The 19,636-nt window shown below is 48.1% G+C and overlaps 1 protein-coding gene across 1 annotated transcript in view; it reads left to right on the top strand.

Moving 5' to 3' along the window:
• Window positions 1-19,636, top strand: part of LOC137308829 (collagen alpha-1(XXI) chain-like) — a 79,277-nt gene that overhangs the window by 8,616 nt on the left and 51,025 nt on the right. Inside the window, exon 4 of the mRNA XM_067977293.1 lies at window positions 10,234-10,399. Coding sequence (XP_067833394.1) covers window positions 10,234-10,399 — 166 coding nt within the window. The remainder of the gene's footprint in view (window positions 1-10,233; window positions 10,400-19,636) is intronic.

The raw sequence follows: 19,636 nt of genomic DNA, 5'->3' as shown, positions 1-19,636 counted from the left end.
ATTAATCAGTAAATTCAACACAAATGATTTCTGAATAATAGGTCCCGTACCATAACCGCTAGGCCACTGAGCCCATCCACCTGAACAGATTGATGTGGCCTTGGTTTAACATCTCATCTGAAAGGCAGCAGCTCTGACAATACGGCACTGCCACAATACTGGTCCAAGATGTCAGTCTACATTATTTGTTCAAGTACTGCAGTATGGCTTAAGCTCACAACCTTCTGACAGCCTTCAGTGCTACCACTGAGCCAAGTTGACACTTTGAGCCAAACCGACACTTATAGCAGATCCTATTTATATTGCTGGGGTAAAAGGGAATTTAATATATACTGGAAAAGGACAAATTTTCAGGGTTATGAGGAAAGAGCAGGGGAGTGGGACTAATTGGCTAGGTCTTTCAAAGAGCTGGCACAGACACGATGGGCTGAATGGCCTCCTTCTTCGTTGTATGTTTCTATGAAAAGGCTCTGTGTTGGCCACCTCCTGAATGTGGGTTGAGTGTGTCTTGGCCAGTGCCACTATAACTTCTCCTTGGTGTCTAGAAATATCATTAGCCAGGATTTGACATTTCTCAGTTTCTACCTCATTGGACAGTCAACACTTCTGAATGCAGCCTTCCCTGTTTAGGGTAGTTCATTCTGAGCCTGTAGAGCATCTTATGATAACATGGCTTTCTCCTGGCTGCCTCTCACTCATAATCCCCATTCCTGCCACTCTTCCTCACTTAGTACAAAAAACTTTCCCAAATAGTTTAGAAGAGGTTGCAGCCAGAGAATATAATGGTTGCAAATTTGCAACAGTGTGTCCATAACAGTGGATTTGCTGACAAGTGTAAAACTGTCCGGGCAGGGGTTTAGGTAGAAAATTTTAAATTGTATTCAATCCTTCTAAATAGCATCGCTCCCTACCCCCTGCATGTGTTCGCACTAGGGTTGCCAAATCCTCCTGGATCATCCGGGAGTCTCCCGGAATTTAGGATCGATCTGCCCAGCACTGAATCAGAAGTAGAGTTGATGGGCAGCACCAGTGAGAGGAGGCAGAGCTATGACAGGCGGGAGTGGAGGCAGGCCAGGGGGCGGGTGAATTTCCATTAGCAGGTTAGGCTGCTCAGGAGCCTGTGGGAGCACCTTAGGCAGTAATAGCTGTTTTGGCTGCAGTGGTAAACATTTTAGGTGAGTACTTGTTGTAACTTTGTTATTCTAATCAGTTCATTTTTCCATTTGGGAATTATCAGTTAATTTTGGGACTGAAATTATTCAAAGCCACTCCTGAACTCCCCCCTCCCCTAGCTGTGAATAATTTGTTCCCCCAGTTGTTATTCGTTGAAGTGGAGGGTGAAATGGCATTTAAACTCCCACCCTTCAGCTCCCAGTGCCTGTGTGTGTCTGTCTCTGTGTGTGTGTCAGTCAGTCAGTGTTGCCAACCCTATTGTATTACAAATGCTGCCTGACTTGCTGAGTGTTTTCAGCATTTTCTGCTTTTGTTTGAGATTATAAAGAATTGACCACCTTTGATTTCTCCGAGGTGGTGGGGGATCAGAGAGAGCACCTCCCAGGGGTGGTGGGGAACTTGAATTTGCTTTCAATATTAAGTTGACTCTCATCCGTGGCTTTGTTACCTCTAGACTCGACTATTCCAATGCTCTCCTGGCCGGTCTCCCACCTTCCACCCTCCATTAATTTGAGCTCATCCAAAACTCTGCTGCCCGCATCTTAACTCGCACCAAGTCCCTTTCACCCATCACCCCTCTGCTCGCTGACCTACATTGGTTCCCGATCCGGCAATGCCTCGATTTTAAAATTCTCATCCTTGTTTTCAAATCCCTCCATGGCCTCACCCCTCCCCATCTCTGTAACCTCCTCCAGCCCTACAGCCTTCCGAGATCTCTGCACTCCTCCAATTATGGCCTCTTGCGCATCCCCAGTTTTCATCACTCCACCATTGGCGGCCGTGCCTTCAGCTGTCTAGGCCCTAAGCTCTGGAATTCCCTCCTTAACCTCTCCATCTCTCTGCCTCTCTCTCCTCCTTTAAGACACTCCTTAAAAACCTACCTCTTTGACCAAGCTTTTGGTCACCTGTCCTAATATCTCCTTATGTGGATCAGTGTCAAATTTTACTTGGTTTCGCTCCTGTGAAGGGCCTTGGGATGTTTTACTATGTTAAAGGTGCTATATAAATGCTTGTTGTTGTCAACCTCCAGAGAAGATGGCCCTCTGAGACTATCTAAAGCAGTAGAGGAACTGTAAATCCTTGTCTGCTCCCTCATATGTAAGGTAAAATCAAGTAAACTGGGGATGGAGGTGTCCTTAAATCCACTTTGGCGTGCAGAAAAAGTGCTTAAAATAAACTTGGCAGGATCTGTATGGACCCTTTTGTTGAATAACCCAGATTTCTTACCGATGTCAAGGATTTTATTTTTTGTGTGGAGGGGATAGGAAACCTATAGTATCTTTAAATATTCATTTGTGATATATCCGGTCGGTGCAAGTGAGTGGTGCCAGACAGTACAGAAGGAAACGGCAATGATTTTCTGGAACTACACAGAAACCACATCTGCACATAGCCACTCTTACTGCGACTGAAGGCAGCGTAGGGAAATAATTCTTCCATTATTTAAAGAACAACCCAGGCTAAATATTCAGTTCAATTCTGTTGACACATTTTCTGCGCGGAATACAACAGTTTATTTTCAAATGTGTTATGTTGCAATGTGTCAATATTAAATCCAATAAAAATCTTAAGTTTTCCCATTCATAAAGAATAAAGTAATTGAAACAGCCAACTGAAAATAATCACATTTGTAAATACTTTTTTTTGGCAGATACAGTAGTGGGGGGGTGGTAATTGAAATCAATGGGATGAAAATCAGGTGGGTTCTACAACAGCCTGGTGATCTGTTCTGGCAGATTACTGCCAGTATTTGTGTTGGTTAATTTTCTCTTGCCACCACACAAGAGGCCTGTGACAAATACCATTTTGTTACAAGAAGGTTCTTCTGATGTTTTGCTCCACTAATAATATGACATGAAAAAAAAATAATATTAACACGTGGCCATACCTAACTTAGACAATGATTTAATTTTACCTCTTGATCTAGTGAGACGCCCCCAGCGGCCAATACCTTGAGGGGGTCAAACACAGACCTGCAGTGGGCCACCGTATTTTTGTGGAGCCAGTAGGTACACTCCAATCCTCCTGGTCCCACAAAAATCCTCCCCCGAAAAATTGTGAGCCTCTCCTTAAGCGGCCACCAGCGATCCCTTTGAGGATCACTGGCAAGGCCGCTCACCACCTGGTACTAATTGGCGGAGCGTGTGCGGTCACATGTTCCGCCCATTTGTACCTCAATATTGCAAATGGCGTCAAACAGCCCGATCTGCGTATTTAAGCAGCCTTACACCCGATGTAGATGGGTGTGCTTCTTGTCCATTTACAGACCTGCCTGAAAGTTGCATCTGGCAGGTCTTGGGCATTATCAGGGTGGCTGAGGTGCCCCTCCCCTCCCCCCTGCCAGCTGCCCGTTTTTCAGAACGGGTGGCCAACAATTAAGGGTACGGTAGCATAGTGGTTATGTTACTGGGCTAGTAATCCAGAGGCCTGGACTAAAAAATCCAGAGTCATGAGTTCAAATCCCGCCACGGCAGCTGGCGAATTTAAATTCAATTAATTAATTAAATTCAATTAATTAAATAAATAAAAAATCTGGAATTAAAATACTAGTATCAGTAATGATGGCCATGAAAATTGTCGTAAAAACCCATCTGGTTCACTAATGTCCTTTAGGGAAGGAAACCTGCCGTCCTTACCCGGTCTGGCCGATATGTGACTCCCGACCTACAGCAATGTGGTTGATTCTTAATTGCCCTCTGAAATGGCCTAGCAAGCCACTCAGTTGTAAAATCTCGCTACGAAAAGTCAGAATAAGAATAAAACCGGACGGACCACCCGGCATCGGACCACTAGGCAACGGACACGACAACGGCAAAACACCAAGCTCAGTCGACCCTGCAAGGTCCTCCTTACTAACATCTGGGGACTTGTGCCAAAATTGGGAGAGCTGTCCCACAGACCAGTCAAGCAACAGCCTGACATAGCCATACTTACAGAATCATATCTTTCAGCCAACGTCCCAGACTCTTCCATCACCATCCCATGGTATGTCCTGTCCCACCGGCAGGACAGACCCACCAGAGGTGGCGGTACAGTGATATACAGTCAGGAGGGAGTGGCCCTGGGAGTCCTCAACATTGACTCTGGACCCCATGAAATCTCATGGCATCAGGTCAAACATGGGCAAGGAAACCTCCTGCTGATTACCACCTACCGTCCTCCCTCAGCTGATGAATCAGTCCTCCTCCATGTTGAGCACCACTTGGAGGAAGCACTGAGGGTAGCAAGGGCACAAAATGTACTCTGGGTGGGGGACTTCAATGTCCATCACCAAGAGTGGCTCGGTAGCACCACTACTGACCGAGCTGGCCGAGTCCTGAAGGACATAGCTGCTAGACTGGGCCTGCGGCAGGTGGTGAGCGAACCAACACGAGGGAAAAACTTACTTGACCTCATCCTCACCAATCTACCTGTCGCAAATGCATCTGTCCATGACAGTATTGGTAGGAGTGACCACCGCACAGTCCTCGTGGAGATGAAGTCACACTGAGGACACCATCCAACGTGTTGTGTGGCACTACCACCGTGCTAAATGGGATAGATTCAGAACGGATCTAGCAGCTCAAAATTGGGCATCCATGAGGCGCTGTGGGCCATCAGCAGCAGCAGAATTGTATTCCAGCACAATCTGTAACCTCATGGCCCGGCATATTCCTCACTCTACCATTACCAACAAGCCAGTGGATCAACCCTGGTTGAATGAGGAGTGTAGAAGAGCATGCCAGGAGCAGCACCAGGCGTACCTAAAAATGAGGTGCCAACCTGGTGAAGCTACAACTCAGGACTACATGCATGCTAAACAGCGGAAGCAACATGCTATAGACAGAGCTAAGCGATTCCACAACCAACGGATCAGATCAAAGCTCTGCAGTCCTGCCACATCCAGTCGTGAATGGTGGTGGACAATTAAACAACTAACGGGAGGAGGAGGCTCTGCAAACATCCCCATTCTCAATGATGGCGGAGTCCAGCACGTGAGTGCAAAAGACAAGGCTGAAGCGTTTGCAACCATCTTCAGCCAGAAGTGCCGAGTGGATGATCCATCTCAGCCTCCTCCCGATATCCCCACCATCACGGAAGCCAGTCTTCGGCCAATTCGATTCACTCCACGTGATATCAAGAAACGGCTGAGTGCACTGGATACAGCAAAGGCTATGGGCCCCGACAACATCCCAGCTGTAGTGCTGAAGACTTGTGCTCCAGAACTAGCTGCGCCTCTAGCCAAGCTGTTCCAGTACAGCTACAACACTGGCATCTACCCGACAATGTGGAAAATTGCCCAGGTATGTCCTGTCCACAAAAAGCAGGACAAATCCAATCCGGCCAATTACCGCCCCATCAGTCCACTGTCAATCATCAGCAAAGTGATGGAAGGTGTCGTCGACAGTGCTATCAAGCGGCACTTACTCACCAATAACCTGCTCACCGATGCTCAGTTTGGGTTCCGCCAGGACCACTCGGCTCCAGACCTCATTACAGCCTTGGTCCAAACATGGACAAAAGAGCTGAATTCCAGAGGTGAGGTGAGAGTGACTGCCCTTGACATCAAGGCAGCATTTGACCAAGTGTGGCACCAAGGAGCCCTAGTAAAATTGAAGTCAATGGGAATCAGGGGGAAAACTCTCCAGTGGCTGGAGTCATACCTAGCACAAAGGAAGATGGTAGTGGTTGTTGGAGGCCAATCATCTCAGCCCCAGGGCATTGCTGCAGGAGTTCCTCAGGGCAGTGTCCTAGGCCCAACCATCTTCAGCTGCTTCATCAATGACCTTCCCTCCATCATAAGGTCAGAAATGGGGATGTTCGCTGATGACTGCACAGTGTTCAGTTCCATTCGCAACCCCTCAGATAATGAAGCAGTCGGAGCCCGCATGCAGCAAGACCTGGACAACATCCAGGCTTGGGCTCATAAGTGGCAAGCAACATTCGCGCCAGCTAAGTGCCAGGCAATGACCATCTCCAACAAGAGAGAGTCTAACCACCTCCCCTTGACATTCAACGGCATTACCATCGCCGAATCCCCCACCATCAACATCCTGGGGGTCACCATTGACCAGAAACTGAACTGGACCAGCCATATAAATACTGTGGCTACGAGAGCAGGTCAGAGGCTGGGTATTCTGCGGCGAGTGACTCACCTCCTGACTCCCCAAAGCCTTTCCACCATCTACAAGGCACAAGTCAGGAGTGTGATGGAATACTCTCCACTTGCCTGGATGAGTGCAGCTCCAACAACACTCAAGAAGCTCGACACCATCCAAGATAAAGCAGCCCGCTTGATTGGCACCCCATCCACCACCCTAAACATTCACTCCCTTCACCACCGGCGCACTGTGGCTGCAGTGTGCACCATCCACAGGATGCACTGCAGCAACTTGCCAAGGCTTCTTCGACAGCACCTCCCAAACCCGCGACCTCTACCACCTAGAAGGACAAGAGCAGCAGGCGCATGGGAACAACACCACCTGCACGTTCCCCTCCAAGTCACACACCATCCCGACTTGGAAATATATCGCCGTTCCTTCATTGTCGCTGGGTCAAAATCCTGGAACTCCCTTCCTAACAGCACTGTGGGAGAACCGTCACCACACGGACTGCAGCGGTTCAAGAAGGCGGCTCACCACCACCTTCTCGAGGGCAATTAGGGATGGGCAATAAATGCTGGCCTCGCCAGCGGCGCCCACATCCCGTGAACGAATAATAAAAAAAATTGAAAATCGCCTCCTGAAGTTCTGCTTAAAAATAAGTTCTGTTCACGTATGAGTTTACTCCCTGTACATTTCAATGGGACTAAAATCCTGTTAAGAATAAGATGTTCCTCATGCAGCAATTTGTTAAGATCCTTCACCTATCGCCCTCCCCATTCCAATTATGCAAGGTAATCTTGTATTGTGTTGTCCTGTGTGCCAAATATGTACTTGCCAGTTGTGTAATGAAGATTGTGTTTCTTTAATAAGTATTGCACTTTTGCTGGAAGAATACGGAGTGAATATTGACACCGCTGTTGTCTGAGTTGGAGGCAGGGCGGGGACTTGTGGTTTTCATTTACTCATTAACTACAGCAAACAGAGTCTATTTACTCTGTAAAAAGAGGCCTCGATATTAACCCCCCCCCCCCACCAACGACAGGCGGAGAGGGTCGGGCAAGGGTGGCGGGGGAGGGGGGGGCAGTTAAAGACTTAAATATTGGGAATGCATCCCCAACACACCGTGTCCACTGCCTTTTTTGTGGCGGCGGATATCGGGGCTTCCGAGTGTCCTGCCATGGAGAGGCAGGGCACCTCATTAACATATTTAAATCGGGCTCCCACAGTACAATTGGGAGCCCGATTTCAAATTAACTCAGGAAACCTTGCAGTGAAAGGGAGGTGGGAGCTGCTGGCTCCACGAGGTAAGTGTCTTGCTCAGCATTCCTTGTGGGCCAGGAGGAGCAGGAACGCTCCCACCGGCCCCTCCAGGAAGCCTTCGACCTCCCCTCTACCGATCGCGGCTTCTCTTTTTTTTTTCCCCCTGCCCTGATGGCCCCTCTCTCCCTCCAGCCTCGACCTTTCCCCCTGGTATGGTGGCCGACACCACCCCCCCCCCCCCGGCGATTGGCGGGGACCGTCCCCAGTTACGTCTTCCTGCCACTGGTGTTCCCTCCCGGTCACCGGTAAAACCGCCAGTTTCATTGCCTACTGGACGGGAAATGGATCCAAAAAATGATGATGAGGTCCTGCCGTTAAGTCCAACGGGACCTCCACATCCCTTGGTCTTCAGCCGTTTTCGGCCTCCCCCTGCATCCTCCCCGCCTCCTCGGAAATATCGGGGCCGTAGTCTCTACAGCAAATTCATGAACTACAGCACACAGAGTCTATGGAACTACAGCAAACGAAAGAGAAAGGAATAGCAGGGCATCCTGATAGGGTTAGATGAAGTAGGGAGGGAGGAGGCTCGTGTGGAGCATAAACGGCGGCATTGACCCGTTGGGCCGAATGGCCTGTTTCTGTGCTGTAGATTCAATGTAATATAAATCAAACAGAGTCTCCTGAGTACAGCAGGATTATTTCTCCATCAGTGAGTGGAGGATCGTTCCATAACACTAATTATGTGCTTAAAATCAATCCCAGTCACTTACAGCAGTGTGGTCTCCAGGCATGATTGACAGGGGAATTACCCAATCATCTCCATTCTGGCCAGGACTTGTGCTGTCATGATATGCAGCTTTAAAAAGAAGTGACTCAAGTGCAATTTAAAGTGTATCAAGTTTGGAGTTAAAAAATAAAAATGCAAATTGCTGATAAAAGCTAATTTATTTAAAAATCATACTTCTTCATAAATGAACTATTGTTACTCTGGTTTCATGTAAAGCAGCCACACAAATTGCTGCAGGAGTATTAGGTGACTTGTCTGAATTTGAGTCATGTTGGAATGAGCTCATTTGTAAACATTTGGGGCGGAAATGTGTTTCGGACCGATTTCAGGCCTGAAATAGCCAAGGGCCCGAGGCTTACCCAAAATTAGGTCTTGGGCCTCATCAGCGTATTGCTGGCGAGCTGTGGACATCAATCGGACGTCCAGAGGCAGCTCTCTTATTTCACCAGGACAATGCTGGGGTGGGGGGGGCAGCCAGTGCTCAGATAGCTCTTAGGAGGGAGGGGGAAGCGATCGGGTGGGGTCAGAGCGGCGTCCAACAACAGCCTTTGGGACTGCTGTGGGGCCGGGGAGAGCACTCCTGTTCCTCCCGGCTCAACATTCAGGTAAGAATTATTTTTAAAACTTTAAACTTACCTTTTTGGTGGTGGCCTCTGGTTAGGCCACATGACAAAATGGTTATCATGAATGCAGCCAGCCTGGCAGTGTTCAGAGCAGCTCAATTTCGAGAAGGGGGCTTCAAACGGGCATTAGGCACTTTGCATATGTAAAAGGGTGCCTACCGCCTGTTTCAGGCACGGGCCCTGGGTGCCTATACTGGAGCCTTTACCAAGATGGCGGGCAGTGCACCTCCGGCGCGGACTGTGTGCGTGTACACTGCCCGCAATATTGGATGCGTAGGCACCTGTAAAACGGGCGCGACATCCATGAATTTCTAGGCCTTGTTGTTTTCCACTGAAGTTTAGTTTTAAACAGAGTAAGGTTCTTTTACTGGTTAAGTTAATTATAAATTCTAATTGAGATCTATGGGTTGTTGGTCTTCTTACCCAAAAATCTTGTTTGGGTTTGGTACATGGACTTTCTCGGTTACAACCTGTATGACTTCAATGGCTTTGTGAACTACTGTTCCCAAAGAGAACCAGATCCTATTCAAAGTACAGTATGAGTATCGCAAGACATTTACAGTATGTCTATTTGTCATTAAATTGTAAATACTGAAAGTATGGGGCGATGGCTGAACTCGTTGTGCTATAAAGTGGCAATATACTTTTTATTCATTCTGGGGATGTGGATGTCATTAGCAAGGCTGGCATTTATTGCCATACATCCTGGCCTGAACTGAATGGCTTGCTAGGCCATTTCAGAGGGCAGTTAAAAGTCAACCATGTTGGTGTGGGACTGGTGTTACATATAGGCCAGACTGGGGAAGGACTACAGGATTCCTTCCCTTTGAGACATTAGTGAACCAGTTGGGTTTTTCCGCCAATCCAGTGGTCACTTTTACTGATACCAGAGTTCATGCGTGTGTATCTTCATATGGAGAATTCCTGATCTTGGCAGGTGACCTTGGAGAGGTGAGAAGTTCACAGGGAAATGAGAGCAAAATTGAAGGAGAGAGTTAATTCGGATTTCTATCACACACTTCCTAACAACTGGTTCTCGAGAAACATTGGAAGAAGTCTGGGAGCCAGCGACTTACCTCCACCTAAGCCAAGAAAAAGTAAATTCGGCGCCATAATGTAATGTTTAGTAAACTGATGTATTCGATGGGCCGAATGGCCTCCTTCCATGCTTTAACCTTTCTATGATTCTATGATTCTAAATTCCGTGACAAGCCCTAGAAAATTAAAGTAAGTGTGCACTAAAAACATGAAGGTAGTTCCTGCATAGAACAATATTGTTCTCATTTTATCTGATTTGTTCATTTAGAATCGGTATGTCCGACAAGAATCCCTGTAGCTGCACGTGATGAGAAAGGTTTTGAACTGATGTTGGGCTTTAAAATACCGCAAAAAGCTCAGGAAATTTTCGGATCGTTAACTACAGAAGCAGGTTTCCTAATAACGTCTCAAACAGATGTGACTGAGAATACCAGGTATGGTTTACAGTAGAAGATGTAATAATCTGTCTAAGTATATTCTAGTTCACAAAAAAAAACGTGATACAAGAATCAAACCCTTAGTATTGCATTGCAAGTCAAGCTTTTCAACTGGTGGAAATAGTGAAGAGCTACAATTTGGCCAGCACCTTGCTTTGCTGTAATTAAGCACCACATTATGACCATATTTCAACTGACTAATCATTGGGAAACTCCCACTATTTTTCGTCTTAGAGCTCTGCAAATCTTGTAACTTGACTAAAATTTTTCTGATTAGCCAAGAAAATTATGAATTGATGATTTTAAAACTGCGGCACTTATTTCGGAATAGATCAGTTATAACTTTCCAAGATTTATAAAATTAAAAAAAGAATTTTCCTCATGGGGCGCATGGTGGGATAGTTGAAAGGAAATTGTGCTCCATGGAACGATATCACTATATCACCACAGGAATTCCTGAATATTGTGATGAGAGTTTATAAATGTTCATGTCGAGTTGAATCCTTAGAAAAGTGTGACTAGTTTGCCAGGAAATGTTATTCTTGGATCAGAATTCCTACAGACCCTAGATAAAAATAGCTAATCTGAAAACTTTTGTCCCTATTCTTTTAACAATTAAATCTGAACTGGCACAATGGAAAATACTGAACCAAAATATACATTTTACACCAAAGTCATTGCAGTTCTAAAATGTACTGGTGTCTCTACAAAATTGGCAGTAAATTGATGAGATTTATATCAATGAGCATTTAAGAATGGGTAACTGAGAGTTGCATTTAAATATAATTGCAGCCCGTTTTACACGCCTTGCAAAATTTTCTTTTCAGTTGTGGAAAAGGAAATCGAGCAGAGTGTAAAATGAGCTACCGATTTGCTATGGCCTGTTTTGCACTAACACAAAAGACAAATTTCACCCCATTAATGTTTCATCAGGAATTGTGTTTAGCGGCAATAGATATTAAATAGTTTGTTTCATTGAAATTCAGTGCCTAGATCAGAGATTATCTGATTACCAAATTATCAGGAGTCAGTAGTGATGATTATGTTAGTATCCTTGCAAGTAGTTTTAGGAATTCTAATCTGCTTGGTGAATTGAGATTTCACTTCCAATCTAAAACACAATTTTAGCTTTTTGCATCTTGGTGCTAAGTAGTGCATGCTCAAAGGACAGAGCACGTGGAGTCAGGGGACAGGTAGCAGAATGGATAGCAAGTTGGCTACAGAGAGTAGGGATTAAGGGTAGCTACTCAGGCTGGCAAAAAGGTGGGAAGTGGTGTTCCACAAGGATCGGTGCTGGGACCACTGTTGTTCACAATTTACATTAATGATTTGGATTTGGGAATCGGAAGTACAATTTCAAAATTTGCAGACAACACCAAATTGGGGGGTACAGTTAATACAATGCAACAGAACATTAATAACTTACAGAATGGGCATGTAATTGGCAATGAATTTCAATAAAGATAAGTGTGAGGTGGTGCATTTTGGTAGGAAGAATAAGGAGGCCACATACTGCTTGGATAATAAGAGCCTAAATGGGGTAGAGGAGCAAAGGGATCTGGGGGTACAGATACACAAATCACTAAAAATGGTGACACAGGTTACTAAGCACTGGGGTTCATTTTTAGAGGGATCGAATTGAAAAGCAGAGAAGTTATGTTAAACTTGTCTGGAACCTTGGTTAGACCACACTTGGAGTACTGTGCACAGCTCTCATTTCCATATTATAAAAAGGATACAGAGGCATTGGAGAGGGCGCAAAAAAGACTCACAAGGATGATACCAGAACTGAGAGGATATCCTTATCAGGAAAGGCTGAACAGGCTGAGGTTCCTTTCTCTAGAAAAGAGAAGGCTGAGGGGTGACCTGATAGAGGTCTTTAAGATAATGAAAGGGTTTGAGAGGGCAGGCATAGAGAAAATGTTTCCATTTGTGGGGGAGTCCAAAACTAGAGGTCATAAATATAAAATAGTCGCTAAAAAATCCAATAGGGAATTCAGGTGAAACTTCTTTACCCAAAGAATGTGGAGCGCACTACCTCAAGGAGGGTGAGGCAAATAGCATAAATACATTTAAGGGGAAGCTAGTTTAGCACATAACGGAGAAAAGACTACAAGGGTATGCTGATGGGGTTAGATGAAGTAGGGAGGGAGGGGGCTCATGTGGAGCATAAACACCGGCGGAGACCAGTTGGGCCGAATGGCCTGTTTCTGTACTGTAGCTGAGATGTAACTTGTGTACTGCAGGCAGTGTTCTTGTGTATAATTGCACATAATCATAAAACAGTTTAAACTCACAGGAAAGCCACAAATTTTACCTGTTTGAACCTAAATAACGGAGTCATACTGGTAATTAGAGGGTACCTTTAAGTAGGACTCAATTTAATTTTATTGGCTAAAAATATGGGAGGTGAAATTTGTTTTGGGCATAGCGAATACGCAGTATCGTTTTAGACCTCTGCCTGAGGTTCTTTCCCGTTTTACACTCTGCCCGAGGTTCTTTCCTTTTTTACTCCCTGCCCGAGGTTCTTTCCCGTTTTACACTCTGCCTGAGGTTCTTTCCCGTTTTACACTCTGCCCGAGGTTCTTTCCCGTTTTACTCCCTGCCCGAGGTTCTTTCCCGTTTTACACTCTGCCCGAGGTTCTTTCCCGTTTTACTCCCTGCCCGAGGTTCTTTCCCGTTTTACACTCTGCCTGAGGTTCTTTCCCGTTTTACACTCTGCCTGAGGTTCTTTCCCGTTTTACTCTCTACCCGAGGTTCTTTCCCGTTTTACACTCTGCCCGAGGTTCTTTCCCGTTTTACACTCTGCCCGAGGTTCTTTCCCGTTTTACACTCTGCCCGAGGTTCTTTCCCGTTTTATTCCCTGCCCGAGGTTCTTTCCCGTTTTACACTCTGCCCGAGGTTCTTTCCCGTTTTACTCCCTGCCCGAGGTTCGTTCCCGTCTTACACTCTGCCCGAGGTTCGTTCCCGTTTTACTCCCTGCCCGAGGTTCTTTCCCGTTTTACTCCCTGCCCGAGGTTCGTTCCCGTTTTACACTCTGCCCGAGGTTCTTTCCCGTTTTACACTCTGCCCGAGGTTCTTTCCCGTTTTACACTCTGCCCGAGGTTCGTTCCCGTTTTTCACTCCGCCCGAGGTTCTTTCCCGTTTTACAATCTGCCCGAGGTTCTTTCCCGTTTTACAGTCTGCCCGAGGTTCTTTCCCGTTTTACACTCTGCCCGAGGTTCGTTCCCGTTTTTCACTCCGCCCGAGGTTCTTTCCCGTTTTACACTCTGCCCGAGGTTCGTTCCCGTTTTGCACTCTGCCCGAGGTACTTTCCCGTTTTACTCCCTGCCCGAGGTTCATTCCCGTTTTACACTCTGCCCGAGGTTCTTTCCCGTTTTATTTCCTGCCCGAGGTTCTTTCCCGTTTTACACTCTGCCCGAGGTTCTTTCCCGTTTTACACTCCGCCCGAGGTTCTTTCCCGTTTTACACTCCGCCCGAGGTTCTTTCCCGTTTTACACTCCGCCCGAGGTTCTTTCCCGTTTTACACTCTGCCCGAGGTTCTTTCCCGTTTTACACTCCGCCTGAGGTTCTTTCCCGTTTTACACTCTGCCTGAGGTTCTTTCCCGTTTTACACTCTGCCCGAGGTTCTTTCCCGTTTTACACTCTGCCAAAGGTTCTTTCCCGTTTTACACTCTGCCCGAGGTTCTTTCCCGTTTTACTCCCTGCCCGAGGTTCTTTCCCGTTTTAGTCCCTGCCCGAGGTTCTTTCCCGTTTTACACTCTGCCCGAGGTTCTTTCCCGTTTTACTCCCTGCCCGAGGTTCTTTCCCGTTTTACACTCTGCCCGAGGTTCTTTCCCGTTTTACACTCTGCCCGAGGTTCGTTCCCGTTTTACTCCCTGCCCGAGGTTCTTTCCCGTTTTACACTCTGCCCGAGGTTCTTTCCCGTTTTACTCCCTGCCCGAGGTTCTTTCCCGTTTTACACTCTGCCCGAGGTTCTTTCCCGTTTTACACTCTGCCCGACGTTCTTTCCCGTTTTACACTCTGCCCGAGGTTCGTTCCCGTTTTACTCCCTGGCCGAGGTTCTTTCCCGTTTTACACTCTGCCCGAGGTTCTTTCCCGTTTTATTCCCTGCCCGAGGTTCTTTCCCGTTTTACTCCCTTCCCGAGGTTCTTTCCCGTTTTACACTCTGCCCGAGGTTCTTTCCCGTTTTACACTCTGCCCGAGGTTCTTTCCCGTTTTACTCCCTGCCCGAGGTTCTTTCCCGTTTTACACTCTGCCCGAGGTTCTTTCCCGTTTTACACTCTGCCCGAGGTTCTTTCCCGTTTTACACTCTGCCCGAGGTTCTTTCCCGTTTTACACTCTGCCCGAGGTTCTTTCCCGTTTTACACTCTGCCCGAGGTTCTTTCCCGTTTTACACTCTGCCCGAGGTTCTTTCCCGTTTTACACTCTGCCCGAGGTTCTTTCCCGTTTTACACTCTGCCCGAGGTTCTTTCCCGTTTTATTCCCTGCCCGAGGTTCTTTCCCGTTTTACACTCTGCCCGAGGTTCTTTCCCGTTTTACTCCCTGCCCGAGGTTCTTTCCCGTTTTACTCCCTGCCCGAGGTTCGTTCCCGTTTTACACTCTGCCCGAGGTTCTTTCCCGTTTTACACTCTGCCCGAGGTTCTTTCCCGTTTTACACTCTGCCCGAGGTTCGTTCCCGTTTTTCACTCTGCCCGAGGTTCTTTCCCGTTTTACACTCTGCCCGAGGTTCTTTCCCGTTTTGCACTCTGCCCGAGGTTCTTTCCCGTTTTACACTCTGCCCGAGGTTCTTTCCCTTTTTACACTCTGCCCGAGGTTCTTTCCCGTTTTATTCCTTGCCCGAGGTTCTTTCCCGTTTTACACTCTGCCCGAGGTTCTTTCCCGTTTTACTCCCTGCCCGAGGTTCGTTCCCGTCTTACACTCTGCCCGATGTTCGTTCCCGTTTTACTCCCTGCCCGAGGTTCTTTCCCGTTTTACTCCCTGCCCGAGGTTCTTTCCCGTTTTACACTCTGCCCGAGGTTCTTTCCCGTTTTACACTCTGCCCGAGGTTCTTTCCCGTTTTACACTCTGCCCGAGGTTCTTTCCCGTTTTACACTCTGCCAAAGGTTCTTTCCCGTTTTACACTCTGCCCGAGGTTCTTTCTCGTTTTACTCCCTGCCCGAGGTTCTTTCCCGTTTTAGTCCCTGCCCGAGGTTCTTTCCCGTTTTACACTCTGCCCGAGGTTCTTTCCCGTTTTACTCCCTGCCCGAGGTTCTTTCCCGTTTTACACTCTGCCCGAGGTTCTTTCCCGTTTTACCCTCTGCCCGAAGTTCGTTCCCGTTTTACTCCCTGCCCGAGGTTCTTTCCCGTTTTACACTCTGCCCGAGGTTCTTTCCCGTTTTATTCCCTGCCCGAGGTTCTTTCCCGTTTTACTCCCTGCCCGAGGTTCTTTCCCGTTTTACACTCTGCCTGAGGTTCTTTCCCGTTTTACTCTCTGCCCGAGGTTCTTTCCCGTTTTACACTCCGCCTGAGGTTCTTTCCCGTTTTACACTCTGCCCGAGGTTCTTTCCCGTTTTACACTCCGCCTGAGGTTCTTTCCCATTTTACACTCTGCCCGAGGTTCTTTCCCGTTTTACACTCCGCCCAAGGTTCTTTCCCGTTTTACACTCTGCCTGAGGTTCTTTCCCGTTTTACACTCTGCCCGAGGTTCTTTCCCGTTTTACACTCTGCCCGAGGTTCTTTCCCGTTTTACACTCTGCCCGAGGTTCTTTCCCGTTTTACACTCTGTCCGAGGTTCTTTCCCGTTTTACACTCCGCCAAAGGTTCTTTCCCGTTTTACACTCTGCCCGAGGTTCGTTCCCGTTTTACACTCTGCCCGAGGTTCTTTCCCGTTTTACTCCCTGCCCGAGGTTCTTTCCCGTTTTACACTCTGCCCGAGGTTCTTTCCCGTTTTATTCCCTGCCCGAGGTTCTTTCCCGTTTTACACTCTGCCCGAGGTTCTTTCCCGTTTTACTCCCTGCCCGAGGTTCTTTCCCGTTTCAAACTCTGCCCGAGGTTCTTTCCCGTTTTACACTCCGCCCAAGGTTCTTTCCCGTTTTACACTCTGCCCGAGGTTCTTTCCCGTTTTACACTCTGCCCGAGGTTCTTTCCCGTTTTACACTCTGCCCGAGGTTCTTTCCCGTTTTACACTCCGCCTGAGGTTCTTTCCCGTTTTACACTCCGCCTGAGGTTCTTTCCCGTTTTACACTCCGCCAAAGGTTCTTTCCCGTTTTACACTCTGCCCGAGGTTCTTTCCCGTTTTACACTCTGCCCGAGGTTCTTTCCCGTTTTATTCCCTGCCCGAGGTTCTTTCCCGTTTTACACTCTGCCCGAGGTTCTTTCCCGTTTTACTCCCTGCCCGAGGTTCGTTCCCGTCTTACACTCTGCCCGAGGTTCGTTCCCGTTTTACTCCCTGCCCGAGGTTCTTTCCCGTTTTACACTCTGCCCGAGGTTCTTTCCCGTTTTACTCCCTGCCCGAGGTTCGTTCCCGTTTTACACTCTGCCCGAGTTTCTTTCCCGTTTTACACTCTGCCCGAGGTTCTTTCCCGTTTTACACTCTGCCCGAGGTTCGTTCCCGTTTTTCACTCTGCCCGAGGTTCTTTCCCGTTTTACACTCTGCCCGAGGTTCTTTCCCGTTTTACACTCTGCCCGAGGTTCTTTCCCGTTTTACACTCTGCCCGAGGTTCTTTCCCGTTTTACACTCTGCCCGAGGTTCGTTCCCGTTTTTCACTCCGCCCGAGGTTCTTTCCCGTTTTACAATCTGACCGAGGTTCTTTCCCGTTTTACACTCTGCCCGAGGTTCTTTCCCGTTTTACACTCTGCCTGAGGTTCTTTCCCGTTTTACACTCTGCCCGAGGTTCTTTCCCGTTTTACACTCTGCCAAAGGTTCTTTCCCGTTTTACACTCTGCCCGAGGTTCTTTCCCGTTTTACTCCCTGCCCGAGGTTCTTTCCCGTTTTAGTCCCTGCCCGAGGTTCTTTCCCGTTTTACACTCTGCCCGAGGTTCTTTCCCGTTTTACTCCCTGCCCGAGGTTCTTTCCCGTTTTACACTCTGCCCGAGGTTCTTTCCCGTTTTACCCTCTGCCCGAGGTTCGTTCCCGTTTTACTCCCTGCCCGAGGTTCTTTCCCGTTTTACACTCTGCCCGAGGTTCTTTCCCGTTTTATTCCCTGCCCGAGGTTCTTTCCCGTTTTACTCCCTGCCCGAGGTTCTTTCCCGTTTTACACTCTGCCTGAGGTTCTTTCCCGTTTTACTCTCTGCCCGAGGTTCTTTCCCGTTTCACACTCCGCCTGAGGTTCTTTCCCGTTTTACACTCTGCCCGAGGTTCTTTCCCGTTTTACACTCTGCCCGAGGTTCGTTCCCGTTTTTCACTCTGCCCGAGGTTCTTTCCCGTTTTACACTCTGCCCGAGGTTCTTTCCCGTTTTACACTCTGCCCGAGGTTCTTTCCCGTTTTACACTCTGCCCGAGGTTCTTTCCCGTTTTACACTCTGCCCGAGGTTCGTTCCCGTTTTTCACTCCGCCCGAGGTTCTTTCCCGTTTTACAATCTGACCGAGGTTCTTTCCCGTTTTACACTCTGCCCGAGGTTCTTTCCCGTTTTACACTCTGCCTGAGGTTCTTTCCCGTTTTACACTCTGCCCGAGGTTCTTTCCCGTTTTACACTCTGCCAAAGGTTCTTTCCCGTTTTACACTCTGCCCGAGGTTCTTTCCCGTTTTACTCCCTGCCCGAGGTTCTTTCCCGTTTTAGTCCCTGCCCGAGGTTCTTTCCCGTTTTACACTCTGCCCGAGGTTCTTTCCCGTTTTACTCCCTGCCCGAGGTTCTTTCCCGTTTTACACTCTGCCCGAGGTTCTTTCCCGTTTTACCCTCTGCCCGAGGTTCGTTCCCGTTTTACTCCCTGCCCGAGGTTCTTTCCCGTTTTACACTCTGCCCGAGGTTCTTTCCCGTTTTATTCCCTGCCCGAGGTTCTTTCCCGTTTTACTCCCTGCCCGAGGTTCTTTCCCGTTTTACACTCTGCCTGAGGTTCTTTCCCGTTTTACTCTCTGCCCGAGGTTCTTTCCCGTTTCACACTCCGCCTGAGGTTCTTTCCCGTTTTACACTCTGCCCGAGGTTCTTTCCCGTTTTACACTCCGCCTGAGGTTCTTTCCCGTTTTACACTCTGCCCGAGGTTCTTTCCCGTTTTACACTCCGCCCAAGGTTCTTTCCCGTTTTACACTCTGCCTGAGGTTCTTTCCCGTTTTACACTCTGCCCGAGGTTCTTTCCCGTTTTACACTCTGCCCGAGGTTCTTTCCCGTTTTACACTCTGCCTGAGGTTCTTTCCCGTTTTACACTCTGCCCGAGGTTCTTTCCCGTTTTACACTCTGTCCGAGGTTCTTTCCCGTTTTACACTCCGCCAAAGGTTCTTTCCCGTTTTACACTCTGCCCGAGGTTCGTTCCCGTTTTACACTCTGCCCGAGGTTCTTTCCCGTTTTACTCCCTGCCCGAGGTTCCTTCCCGTTTTACACTCTGCCCGAGGTTCTTTCCCGTTTTATTCCCTGCCCGAGGTTCTTTCCCGTTTTACACTCTGCCCGAGGTTCTTTCCCGTTTTACTCCCTGCCCGAGGTTCTTTCCCGTTTCAAACTCTGCCCGAGGTTCTTTCCCGTTTTACACTCCGCCCAAGGTTCTTTCCCGTTTTACACTCTGCCCGAGGTTCTTTCCCGTTTTACACTCTGCCCGAGGTTCTTTCCCGTTTTACACTCCGCCTGAGGTTCTTTCCCGTTTTACACTCCGCCTGAGGTTCTTTCCCGTTTTACACTCCGCCAAAGGTTCTTTCCTGTTTTACACTCTGCCCGAGGTTCTTTCCCGTTTTACACTCTGCCCGAGGTTCTTTCCCGTTTTACACTCTGCCCGAGGTTCTTTCCCGTTTTATTCCCTGCCCGAGGTTCTTTCCCGTTTTACACTCTGCCCGAGGTTCTTTCCCGTTTTACTCCCTGCCCGAGGTTCGTTCCCGTCTTACACTCTGCCCGAGGTTCGTTCCCGTTTTACTCCCTGCCCGAGGTTCTTTCCCGTTTTACTCTCTGCCCGAGGTTCTTTCCCGTTTTACTCCCCGCCCGAGGTTCGTTCCCGTTTTACACTCTGCCCGAGTTTCTTTCCCGTTTTACACTCTGCCCGAGGTTCTTTCCCGTTTTACACTCTGCCCGAGGTTCGTTCCCGTTTTTCACACTGCCCGAGGTTCTTTCCCG

This window comes from Heptranchias perlo, chromosome 3 (genome assembly GCF_035084215.1).
Source record: "Heptranchias perlo isolate sHepPer1 chromosome 3, sHepPer1.hap1, whole genome shotgun sequence".
NCBI classification, from domain to species: Eukaryota; Metazoa; Chordata; class Chondrichthyes; order Hexanchiformes; family Hexanchidae; genus Heptranchias; species Heptranchias perlo.
The sequence above is the reverse complement of the archived record's forward strand: the minus strand, read 5'-3'. Positions and strand labels throughout refer to the sequence as shown.